Consider the following 12,500-nt stretch of genomic DNA (forward strand, 5'->3'; position numbering starts at 1 on the left):
GAGAGGAAGGGGAAAAAGGAAAAGAGAGAGAGAGAGGGGAGAGAAGAGAAAGGGAAAGAGGAGGAGAGAGAGAAGGGGAGAGAAAGAGAAAAGGGGGGGGAGAGAGGAGAGAGAGAGAGAGAAAAGAGAGGGAAAAACGAGAGAGAGGAGAAGAGGAGAAATTTTTTTGGGGAGAGGAGAGGGGGGGGAGGGGAAGAGGGGGGGGGAAAGGGGGGAGGGAGGGAAGGGGGGAGGGGGGGAAGGGGGGGGGAAAAGAGAAGAAAAGGGGGGAAGGGGAAAAAGGGGGGAGAGAGAGAGAGAGAAGGGGAGGAGGAGAGAGAGGGGGGGGGGGGGAAAAAAAAAGGGGGAAAAAAGGGGGGAGGAGAGGAGGGAGAGGGAGGGGGAGGGGGGGAGGGGGGGAGGGAGGGGGGGGGAGGGAGGGGGAGGGGGAAAGAGAGAGGAAGGGGGGAGGGGGAAGAGAGAGGAGAGAGGGGGGAGAGGGAGAAGGGAGAGGAAAAAAGAGGAGAGAGGGGAGAGGGAGGGGAGAGAGAGAGAGAGAGAGAGAGAAAAATTAAAAAAAAAAAAAAAAAAAAAAAAAAAAATTTTTTAAAAAAAATTAAAAAATTAAATAAAATAAATTTGTGGGGTGGAAATCAAAAAATAAATTTTTAAAAAAAATTTTTAAAATTATTAAAAATTTTAATTAAAAAATAAATTCCCAAAACAAAACAAAAAAAAAAAAAATTAAATAAAAAAAAAATAAAATTAAAGAAAAAAAAAAGAATTTATGAATAAAAAAAAAAATATAAAAAAAAAAAAAAAAAAAAAAAAAAATATAAAACCAACAAAAAAAAAAAAACCCCCAACCTAAATATAAAAAAAAAAAAAAGGTGGGGATGGGTGGTGGGTTGGTTTTGGGGGGGGGTGGGGTTTTGAAAACAACCAAAAAAACAAACAAAAAAAAAAAACAACCCCCAAAAAAAACCCCCCCCAAAAAAAAAAAAAAAAGAAAAAAAAAAATTTTTTTAAAAATTTAAATTTAAAAAAAAATTAAAAAGAAAAAAATAAAATTAATTTTTTTAAAAAAAAAAAAAAAAATTTAAAACCCCCGGGGGGGTTTTGGGCCCCCCTTTTGGGGTGGGAGGGGGAGAGGGTAAAATGTGGGGAAAGCCAATTTTTTTAATATTTTTAATTTTAAAAAGTAATAAAATTTTGTTTAAAAAAACTTAATTTAAAATGAAATTAAAATTTTTTTCAAATTTTTTTTTTTTTTTTTTTTTAAAATAAATAATAAAAATTAAAATAAATTTTTTTTTTGTTTTAAAAATTTAAATTTTTAAAAAAAAAAGACACACACAAAACAAACACACACACACACACCACACAAATTATATATATTTTTAATATATAATAATATATATATATATATAATATATAAAAATTTTATAAAAGATAAATAAAAAATATATAATTTATATATATATTTTATAATATTTATATATATAATATATATTATTATATATAATAATATAATTATCAACACACACCACAACACACACACAACACACACACACACCACACACATAAATATAATATAAATATATTATATAATAAGGTGTGTGTGTTATGTGTGTGGTGTGTGTGTGTGTGTGTGTGTGTGTGGTGTGTGTGTGAAACACACACACTCACCACACACACAACACACAAACACCAAAAACACACCAACACACACACACACACCACACACACACACACAACACACACCACACACACAAACATTTTTTAAATATAAATATATATATATATAATATATATAATATATAGTTTATATATATATATATAATATATATATATATATAATATATATTATATATATATATATATATATATATTCTGCTTCAGGATCGTTGCCATTTGCGGTCCCCGTCGCCCTTGGCAAGTGGGAGCGGTTGGAGAGCTACGCCCGCTACATAATTGTGGTAAAGTCCTTTTAATTTTTTCTGAATATTCTGTTAAGGTTGTTAAGAAGTCAATCAACCCGTCCTCTTTGTTTTGGGAAAAAAACTTAATTGTAAAGTGAAATTAAAATTTCAGCTTGATTTTTTTTCCCTTTTTTATTTCAGGAAATAAATCAATGCGCCAAAGGAGATTAAAGACTCAGAATCTTTTTATTTTGTTCCTGTACAAAATCTGCTTTTAAAGGTTTTAAATTTCCCTTAGTTTTTTTTTTTTGTTCCCGGGACAGAACCACGGGTCACGGGGGTTGGGGACTGGAATTGGCGCTGGACATGCAAGGGGGACCCAACTGGGCTGAAAATTTCGTCGAGCTCCCACATTGTAAAAAGGGTTTAAAAGGGGGGGGGGGTTACATAGATTTAAACATGGTCTAACTATCACTATCGTTGTTTTTTTGTACGTGTGTGTTGCTGAATACACTACCCTCACTCAGTGCTCTGACTCTCGAAAAGGAAGCAGACGAGTTCTACAGAACCCGATGTTCAGCGAGGGCCCTTTTCCCCAATTTTCGTGAAGGAGGGGGCGACAAAGCGGGGCCTCACCTCCAAGACCCGAAAAAGGGACGCCCCCGCCTTAGGAACCCCGATGGCTCCACAGCCGTCGTTTCCTAAAAACAGGTGCCCCTAGTTACATAAGGCTTTCCCCCTTTTTCACATGCATGTTTATTTAGATCCAGGGGTGTACATATGACTTTAGGAAAGAGCATCATTGGTGGAAAATAATCGTGTGTTGTTAGAATCTATGTGGCGCTTTTCTCTTGCATATTCCATAGCTACACGAAAAAGATACAATCTCACAAATCCGGCAAACTTGAGAACTGACACACACACACACTTATATATATATATATATATATATTTTTATAGAGATAATATATAAAATATATATATATATTAAAATTTTATTTAAATTAGATATATAATTATATATATATTATAAATATAAAATATTAATATATATATAATAATTATATATGTTGGGGTGTGTGTGTTGGGTATTTATATAATATATTTTAATATAAATATAAAAAATTTAAAAAATATAAATTAAATAAATATAAAAACTTTTTAATATTTATTAGTATATTTATTATATTTTAATATAATAAAAATAAATATGAATTTTTAATATATATATAATATATATATATACATATATATTATATATATATATATTATAATATATATATATATATATTATAAAAATATATATTAATATATATATGAATATCCGTGAAACCCCAAACCCTTTAGAATTTTTGGTAAACAACCCAAACATTCTGTGTATATTGCGTTGTAAAATTGATAACGGTACACCTTACGTGTACTTAAACTAAACTAATCAGATTACGAATTTTTTATTGGAGTTTTAATCTTTTCCTCAAGTTTTTAAGGGGCTTTTATTGAAATCAGTGTCCCAAACCCAAAGTTTTCGGATTAGTAAGCAGCGAACAACAAAACCATATTACTTTTTACTGATGTGTTACTGACTAGATAAAACGCTAGTTTTTTATTTAGCAGATGGCATTAATTACAGACAGTTAAACTAATTTTTTTCAATTTTTATTTCCTCTTCAACAGATCCAAAAAATATGGAAACGATTGTGGAGATAAAGATCGTGGATCATAAGGTCAGGGGGGGGGCCCCCCGATCCTGAAAACCCATCCTTTGGACATAATAAAAGGATGATTGGTTACCAACAGCCACGGGGATACGGAAATTTATGCTGTAGTTTTTTCTAACAGACCTTTGCAAAAATTTTTGGGGAAAAACGATTAGAATTACATGCCCCCTTTTTAAATTTTGCATTTTTTATGTAGTGAAAAAAATACATGTTGAAGTTAAAACCCCAAATTTTCCCTTTCAAACCCCTTGATTAAAGAGAATTTAACTCTTTAACATATGATGTTATTCCCCAAAGACTAACATGTAAGTATTTTAGATAAAGTATAGAAATTCCCTACACTAGAAAGTAGCGAATGTTGATATCCCAGTTTATTTCCCCCTTCGTTGATCGCACTAAGGCGTTCAATAAAACTTTCCCCAAAACTATAGGGATTATAAAGGCCTAATTGGGCTTAAGGAAAGACTTTTTACTGTGACAGTTCAGTTCTACAGAGAAAAAAAAAAAACTTCCGGAGTTTTTTTATACATTACTAAGTGTTTCACTTTTAGAAAAAGAAACAAAACGATTGCATTCTCAGTGAAGATTTGTTTTTTTGTAAGGCACGTTGCCCACTGGGCAGGGTAGATGGGCTTGATAGTGGTGTAATAAGTGGGTTTTTGGTGAAATTTGGGGCCCGTGACCCCGACTAATAATTGGGCTACAAAGAACCCGGTTTCTACAGCCATATACTGATATCCCTAAACATAAATTAAAATTAAACTATGCCCCCTTTTTGGGGCCCCCCATAGAAAAAAAGGGGATATTGTGGTTTTTTGACTAAGTTGTGGGGGATTTTGGAGCAGAGGGGGCCTAGGTATGGGGGAAAATTGCTCACTGGTGTGCGGACATGCCCTAGTCCCTATCAAAACCTATCCCACCCCCGGTTTGGGGGGAAAAGGGCTTCATCCTCTTCCCCCCAAAAAAAACCCACTGGCAACTCTCTTATTTTTGGGAATGCTGGGGGAGGGTTTCCGAACCCTACCCCGCAAGGAGGCAGGCTGTGGGCCGTTGGGGGGCAAAAATGCTGGGGGGGCAGGATGGGAACGGGAGTTACTCATCCACCTTGCCTAGCGCCAAAACCTGTGTGAGGTGACGCCCGAGGCTTAAAAATTTGGTAAAATGCGGAGTGGGAAATTTGGGAAAACTGGTATTGAGTAGGGAGCGATTTCACCGCTACGAGGGAACTGAAGCAGTTGGGGGGTTGAAGTGACTGCCCTCTGGGGATAACCCTGGCAGCAAACAGTGTATAGTAGGTGCATTTACTACTGGTTTGGGGTGGAGGGAAGGGCCATCTCCAGGGGGTAGCCATCTCCAAACCACTTTACCCTCAGTAATAGAGGGAAAACCAGTGGATAGCGTATTATGGCACTGAGACAGAAGCTGCTTTTTGGCTTTGTGTTCTTTTTGCTGTGACACTCCTATGGTTTGGCAAATTTGTTAAAAAAGGCACTATACCCAAAAAAATCTGTGGCGGCATTTGTACCCCGGGGAGGGCATTTTCATTGTTTCGGCGACTTTAAAAGCAGGATTAGCTTTATCAAATGGCTTGAGAGTCTGTCGTCCCATAGCTTGGAGCTGATCCCAGCAGCGAGAACAGCCCCCTTCTGTGAGGCTTTGATAAGTTTAGAGTTTTGGGGTTTCTGGTTTAGCGCTTCAACCCGTACGCGGACATGGTGCAGTGAATGATACTGTGGCCAGGAGATCAACCACATTCTTGCAGCACTTGCGGAGGACCCAGAATGCAGGTTTCCGATTTACTGTTCGCCAAGGTGGCTGTGGCTACCATAGGGTCCCCTTCAAACTCTTCGTCCCTTTTGGCCATCTAGGATGTTTCACTTTGGCAATTTTTGGGGGGGGGGGTGCCTGGAGGTTTTCCAGGCAGTCTTGATCGGTTCACAGAACTTTGAAAACCTGATGGACCATTTGCTCTTTTGGGGGAGTCCTCAAGTGCGAACACTTGAAAAAGTCAGGGCCTTGGCTCATGGAGCATGGCCATATTATTCCCTTTTTTAGTTGTCAGCCCTAGCCCCTCAAGGGGACACTGGCCCATTTCTCTCCAGCAACTCCGGGCCCTTACTATGGCCAAGAATAAATATTTTGTACCCCAATTAGGAGCAATGAGGCTCGCCCCTTTATCAACTAGCCCCACTGATTTTAATTCTCCCGGTTTCCCCTCTCCAGACTCTCCTTTGACCACAACTCTGAACACTACTACTACCCCCTCCTCAACGCCTACTATCACCTAATTCCAGTTTAAATAATTCACTTAGATCATTTACTCCACCTCCAGGAAACATTCCTCCTCTTCCAACATCCTTTACTCCACAACATCTAAAATCCACTCCTCCCTTATTACTTCTCTTGTTATACATTTCAAAGCAGTACTACTTCACTCAATGCCACTCCCTCTTCCACTTGGCCTGTTCATCTACTACCCCTACCTCTACAAAATTTTTGAGTACTCTGTTTAACCAAGCCAAATGGGATCGTGTTTTGTGATCCCCTTTACAGCCTCTTACTCTGATAATAATCTCCATGAACAAAGTCCCCAGCCGCCCCAAGCTACATCCGAATCCCAAGTTAAAACATTATCAACCCTGACAGATTTCACTGGCAAACCCATTCCTACTCAGCCTCATCCCTAACTCAATACTTGTACTGGAACTGTCTCCATATCCCTGACAAACTGCCCTGTTTACGACACGGATTGCTCAGATTGTGGAAGAAACCTACTCACCTGCCTCGTGGACTAGACTATGATGCCGTATCAGTACAAATCATTTTCCCTTGGGGCCGCTGTAAGGCCTCCACCAGTATTACTAAGATTACAGACATGACCTCCCCCTCAAGAAGAATCCCTCCCTGTCTGACCGTCAATGTCAGAATTATTGGCGTCTAGGCCACCCTGACAATTCTGCCACTCCACGGCTCGATGCCCTCTGTGCGCCCAGCTAGGTTATGATCGATTAAATTCCGCACAGTCACGCACATGTGGCTCCTATACTGTATTTTATAGGAGCTGACCTACCTACAATTTTGAGTCTGAGGCAGCAGTCCTCAGTTTCAAACTTGGCTTCACTTTATGATAGGCCAGACAGGAAGCACGTCGGCAAGGTTTTTCTCTTGCTCCCTACTCCAGTACTGCCCTTCATGCCGCCCCTCCTCCTTCCTCCCTGATGTTTCTACTTCTACTTGTACCCCCTTCCTCTCCTAATCGTATTTTTAAATATTATACATACTGACACCCCAATCTCTAACACTGCCTCCTCTCTCTACCCGTAGCAGACGATCTAAACGTTATATCCATCCTCTACCACACTATCTCCTCCACCTACCTCTTCCTCTGCCTCTCTTGTTCTCCCCCTCATAAGAAAACCTTTGTTTCTCAGACATCCCCAACCAAATCCACATCAGTAACTCCCGAAGACATTCAACACTATCTAATCATGAACCAACATAACATGCCGACACCTCATTCATCTTCCAATCTCTCTGCTCTCATTCCCTCTACACTCAAAGTAACTGCCGACATCCATCCTCCTCCTATTCATATTCCTCCAACATCTCTTCCTCCCATTCCCTCCCAACACATCCCATCCCCCCTTCCTTCCCCATTATCCCTTTCGCTTTCCCCTGGATACACACGTGACTCTGTCCTTGGATTCTCTTACTCCTGAAACTGTGATCTTATCACCCTTAAACCCCCTTTCTCCTTTTGTTAATCCCTACCTTACCCCACGGACATCCTTGCAGAATCATAACACTTTTTCCTTTGACAATTTTGATCTAAACACCCTTGTTAATCCCTACCTTAGCCCATATGTTCACTCTCTACACTCTCTCCTCTTTCATGCCATACTACCTGAACTGCTCTGAGGCCTTTGACGTGTAGCACACTTAATCATCAACTTTTTACTCTTTTCACTAATTCACCTTTCTGTAGTGCTATATGATCTCTGATGTCTAGCACATTCAGTTTGCTTTGTAACCATTACCATTTACCATTCACTGAATGGTCGTAATGGAATGGGGGTAATACCGTGGTTTTTTAAAATAGGATTAGGTAGGTTGATCTGAAGGCGTTGTACTCAAGTGAAAGAGTTGTGGTGAGCGTGACTGATAAAAGAAAATCAATGAGTGATGGTAAACGAATCGAATCAAAAATCAAACTGAAAAAAAAACATGTTCATCTCTCATTCTACTGATGTCAAATGATGAACAATGATTCTTACTACCAAAGACTGGAACTAATGAAGAAAACGCGTGCTCGCTTACTCAGTGTTCTCAGCAGTTATACGTATCTATAAGTATATCTATAATGAATGATTTATCAACCGCAGTATTAATGTGATTTAAACAGTAATAACAAAACAAACCGATAAGAGCAACAACATGAACAAGTCTAGTGCCGTACATAATACTACCTAAAAGATAATATAAATTTTGTTTCACAAATAACTGAAATAATTGCGAGAAAATGTGTTAATACGTTATTTATATTTTGGTCTCACCTTGGACAAATGACCAGGAATTAAAACTGCTTCAAGAATGCTATACATTTTATTTTCCTCTGCAGGTACGATAGTCCAATTATCAATAATATGACTAAGACGAGGATATGAATGAGAATGAATAATTCCGAAGTGCAAGATATGATTCAGTCATTTAATTAACTAATAAGTTTCATTTTCCACTACGTATACATATCACAGTTATCTTTATCCATAAATATTACACTTGCCATGTAAACACAAAAGAAAGATATGCCTAGACAATACCACAAACCAAGAAATTACTAAATTATTTTCATTCTCATTAATTGCTTCGTTTCACATTAAACACAATGAACCTTCGATCATTAAGGGTAACCAAGTTTTATCACAATGATCCCTATGCAAACAAGGCCGTATGGAGAGACCTATGTGCTACTTCCAGCCTCAGTGATCCACGACCTTCAACGTCCAGAATTACTTCGATGTCGTTTGCCGATCTGTGAGAGAGAATGATGTATATGATAAAATAAACTACGATGATTGAAGAATATATTAGTGACCAAAAACAATGATTAACATAGATATTTTTATAAATACAAAGCGTTGCCAATAAGACATTAACAACAGGATATAACTGGAAAATTTACATGTATTGACATTGATATATATGATATGGGAAAGTACGAATACGGAAAACAAGTTAGAGTAAATGCTAATCTGAAAATCAAAATTAAAACTAATTCTCGATAAAGATAAAAATAAATTAGTGATAGTGATATGTTATGGAGAGCATACGATAAAAAGGAATAAATAAAAATTAATAAATTAGGTTCATTCCATTAGCCCAGCTAATGTCACTGCTAATATTTGCCTGATAAGATTAATACAAACAATAAACTTTCAAAAAACTAAATGGATATACGTATATCATATCATGCAATATTTTTAAATTGTACAAATGAAGAATAGAGCATTTCATCTTCAATTCTTACAGTATGTGTGATACAGTAATACATTTGAATAATACGGTAATACATCTGAGTAATACAATTAAATACATTAAAGTGACACAACTACACACACCAACACATCTCAACCACGCAGTAATACATTTAGATAAACACAACACTATGTACACTGTAACACATTTCAGCGTTCCAGTAATAAACCAAAACATTCAATACAGTGGAAAAAGCAAGAGAATTGAGTGTAGCTCACCTGTTGAGGATAACGACGGCTGTGGAGCCATCGGGGTTCCTGAAGGCGGTGGCGTCCAGCTTCTTCGGGTCTTCGGAGGTGAGGCCCAGCTTCGTCGCCCCCTTCTTCACGAACTTGGAGAAGTGGCCCATCGCGTAGAACATCGGGTTCTTGTAGAACTCATCTGCTTCCTTTACGAGAGTCAGAGCAACTAGAGTGAGGTGTGTGTGTAGTTCAGCAACACACACGTACAAAAATACAGCGATAAGTGAATAGTTAGACACATGTATCAAAATGCTATGTAACACCCCCTACCCCTTTACCTTATTCACAATGATGGGAGCGTCGACGAAATTTTCAGCCCAGTTGGGTCCCCCTTGCATGTCCAGCGCCAGATTCCAGTCCACCCAACCCGTGACCCAGTGGTTCATGTCCTAAAAAAATATGGTGAAATTTCTTTTAACCCTGTGGTTCACACCCCGAAAAAATATGGAGTTTTAAATCTCATGATCTGAAACAAATTGATAATCTCTATTTGAAGTTTTCATGACCTTGTCTCAGGTATTCATGCCCTACACTTCGAAGCGGGAGGTGAGATATTTACAAAACAAATAGCTTTATCTACAGCAAGTTGATAACTATGTTCATTGAGAAGAAAATCCTAAAACAAAGGGGAAAAGGAAGCTTAAGTTTTAAATCTCGTTTGACCCAGGATCCTAGATGGATTATGTCCTGCATGAATATAAACACATTTTCGAGGTCACAAGAGTTCAGTCTTACGTGACATATTTATATAGAAACCATTGTAGATAAATCTTTTGTTCATTGTGATTAAAATCTTTGAGAAAGTGAGAAAAATACCTAATCAGTTTGTTTGTTTTTTGTTTAGGCTTAGTGATGTTATCTGTGCGGTACATACAAAGAAGGAGAATATGAAATAATTGTTATTATAAAGTTTGAATGGCAAGTTAGCATTGATAAATACTTTAAAGAATATCTTATTATGCCCTTGGTAGTTAATACAAAGGTTGGTAACAATACCAATCTCTCTAAAAAAAATAAATACCTTGAATAATTCTAATCTTACAATTAAGGATGCCTTCGTCAGTATGAAAGAGGGTATTCAAGCGTAACTCACCACAATGATGTCGTGGGCATAACTCTCGAGGCGCTCCCACTTGCCCAGGGCGACGTCGACTTCGAGAGGGGTGGCTCCTGGGGGTGGGGTGGGGATACATTGGCTATGGTTAATATACGTATATCTGTATATCTATCTATTTATTAATGTGTAGTTACGAAAATGGAAACACAAACAGACAGACACACACACACACACACACACACACACACACACACACACACACACACACACACACACACACACACACACACACACACACACACACACACACACACACACACACACACGCATGTCATAGCAGCCGTAGCGTACTGTAAAACAGTCGCGCACTGACCCTCACAGGCTTCGGTGCCGAGGATGAAGTAATCCGGGAAGAGGTCGTGGGTCTGCGTCAGGCGCTCTGGCACCGTGTAAAGGTCCCCGTACCAGTGCACGCCGATGCCCGACACGTACTGGGCAGCCTCGGGGTCGTTCAGAACCTTTAATATGGGCGGTTAGGTCTATGTTCGTTGTCATTAATTCATAAGCGGTTGCAAAGATGAGAATAACACTGATTGATTGGATAATTGAAGGATATTGTTATTACATTTTAATATTTTGATTTTCTGGATAAATAATTTTTTATACATCAACACTCAATGCACTTCGATTCGTTCTCAGTGCATTTCGTTTTTATTACTAAAAACATCGTTCCTACTTCAAAGTTTCCATTGCATCTAAAACTGCAAGTGAAAATACCGTACATCTTCAGCCCAGCCTGGTAGTTCATATCTCTGGTCGTCGAGTATCATGAGCTTGACGTCTCCGTAGCCATGTTGCAGCAGCGTAGGACCGAGGTTCTCCGCCACCCACTTGCGCTGCTCCTCTGCCGTCCAGCCCATGCAGTTGAAGAAGAAGCCGGGGACATAACCATCAATTGGTTCGTTTTGTGCCGTTAGGCCCCAGTAGGTGATTCCCTGAGCTGCATATTCGTCCAAGAATCTAAGGGTATGATGGTACGAATACGATTAAACCTAGCGGTAACAATTAGGAGCCTTTGTAAGTAAAGCATGTAGCGTTCATGAATACATTCTGCTTTCCAATATTTGGTAAGTAAAAGTAAAAGGCAAAATATGATACTTTTGGACTGTTGTGTCATGGTGAAAATTGATTCACTGCAAAAAGTTAGTAATTACGGTAAATAATTTTGAAAAAAATACCACAGTGAATATTGTCATATAGATGAAGATCCCTATTTAAGATAATTATTTCTTTCATCTGTTTTCTCTTATGCTAAACTTCCAGCCTATGAAAGCAAGCCCACTTCCCCACCTGACGAAGTAGTCTGCCCAGGGCTGGTACATGTCGTGGCGCAGCTGGCCGTAGCCCACGTAGTCGTTGTTGGTCTTCATCCACTTGGGCGCCGTCCACGGCGACGCGAACAGCTTCAGGGGCCGCCCGGCCAGCGCCTCCGCCCGCTTGATCACCGGAATCTGCCCAGAAAACTCACTGATATGTATCAAACAGGTGGCAGTGTAGTTAATAACTCAAATGTATGTGTAGATAAGTGTGTGTGTGTGCGCGCGAGTGCGTGTGTTCACAGCCCACTCCCACCTTGTAGTCTGTGTCCTCCGGCTGGAGGGCGAAGGTGCTGAGCTCCACGTCCCCCTCCGCGTCGGCGTAGGTGTACGTGCGCCACGAGAAGTCGCAGCCGCCCATGTTCACGCGCCCGAGGTTGTACTCGAGACCCGACGGGGAGAAGTAGGAGCTGGCGGGTGGAAGGCAGAGACGAGGGTGAGTAAGTCGGGAAACGCAGCTCTATCAAGGGATCAAAATAAAAATAAGTCGGGCAAAGGCAGGTCTATCAGAGGAAGCGAAGTGGAGGTAAGTTGTGAAGAGGCAAGTCCATCAGGAGACTGGAGGCGAATGAGTTAGGAAGTGGTGGGTCTGTCAGGGTGATAGGGTGATGAAAATAAGTTTTGAAGAAAGAGCTACTGACGATGTACTTTGGATATTAAGGGTTATCAAT

General features: G+C 39.4%; 1 protein-coding gene across 2 annotated transcripts in view; it reads right to left on the bottom strand.

Annotated features, from left to right (window-relative positions):
* The window catches only part of LOC119596562 (lysosomal acid glucosylceramidase-like), a 16,399-nt gene that overhangs the window by 1,015 nt on the left and 2,884 nt on the right, over positions 1 to 12,500 (bottom strand). The window contains exons 4-11 of one of the 2 annotated variants that reach the window (XM_037945862.1): positions 12,086 to 12,239; positions 11,804 to 11,964; positions 11,236 to 11,473; positions 10,827 to 10,971; positions 10,490 to 10,566; positions 9,675 to 9,785; positions 9,373 to 9,542; positions 8,203 to 8,651 (exon numbers count right to left, since the gene is read on the bottom strand). In XM_037945862.1, coding sequence (XP_037801790.1) covers positions 8,552 to 8,651; positions 9,373 to 9,542; positions 9,675 to 9,785; positions 10,490 to 10,566; positions 10,827 to 10,971; positions 11,236 to 11,473; positions 11,804 to 11,964; positions 12,086 to 12,239 — 1,156 coding nt within the window. In that variant the 3' untranslated portion in view covers positions 8,203 to 8,551. Of the gene's footprint in view, positions 1 to 8,202; positions 8,652 to 9,372; positions 9,543 to 9,674; positions 9,786 to 10,489; positions 10,567 to 10,826; positions 10,972 to 11,235; positions 11,474 to 11,803; positions 11,965 to 12,085; positions 12,240 to 12,500 lie in introns of those variants that run through there. The other variant, XM_037945861.1, reaches the window with a different exon arrangement.

The sequence above is a fragment of the Penaeus monodon genome, chromosome 38 (assembly GCF_015228065.2).
Source record: "Penaeus monodon isolate SGIC_2016 chromosome 38, NSTDA_Pmon_1, whole genome shotgun sequence".
Taxonomy (NCBI): domain Eukaryota; kingdom Metazoa; phylum Arthropoda; class Malacostraca; order Decapoda; family Penaeidae; genus Penaeus; species Penaeus monodon.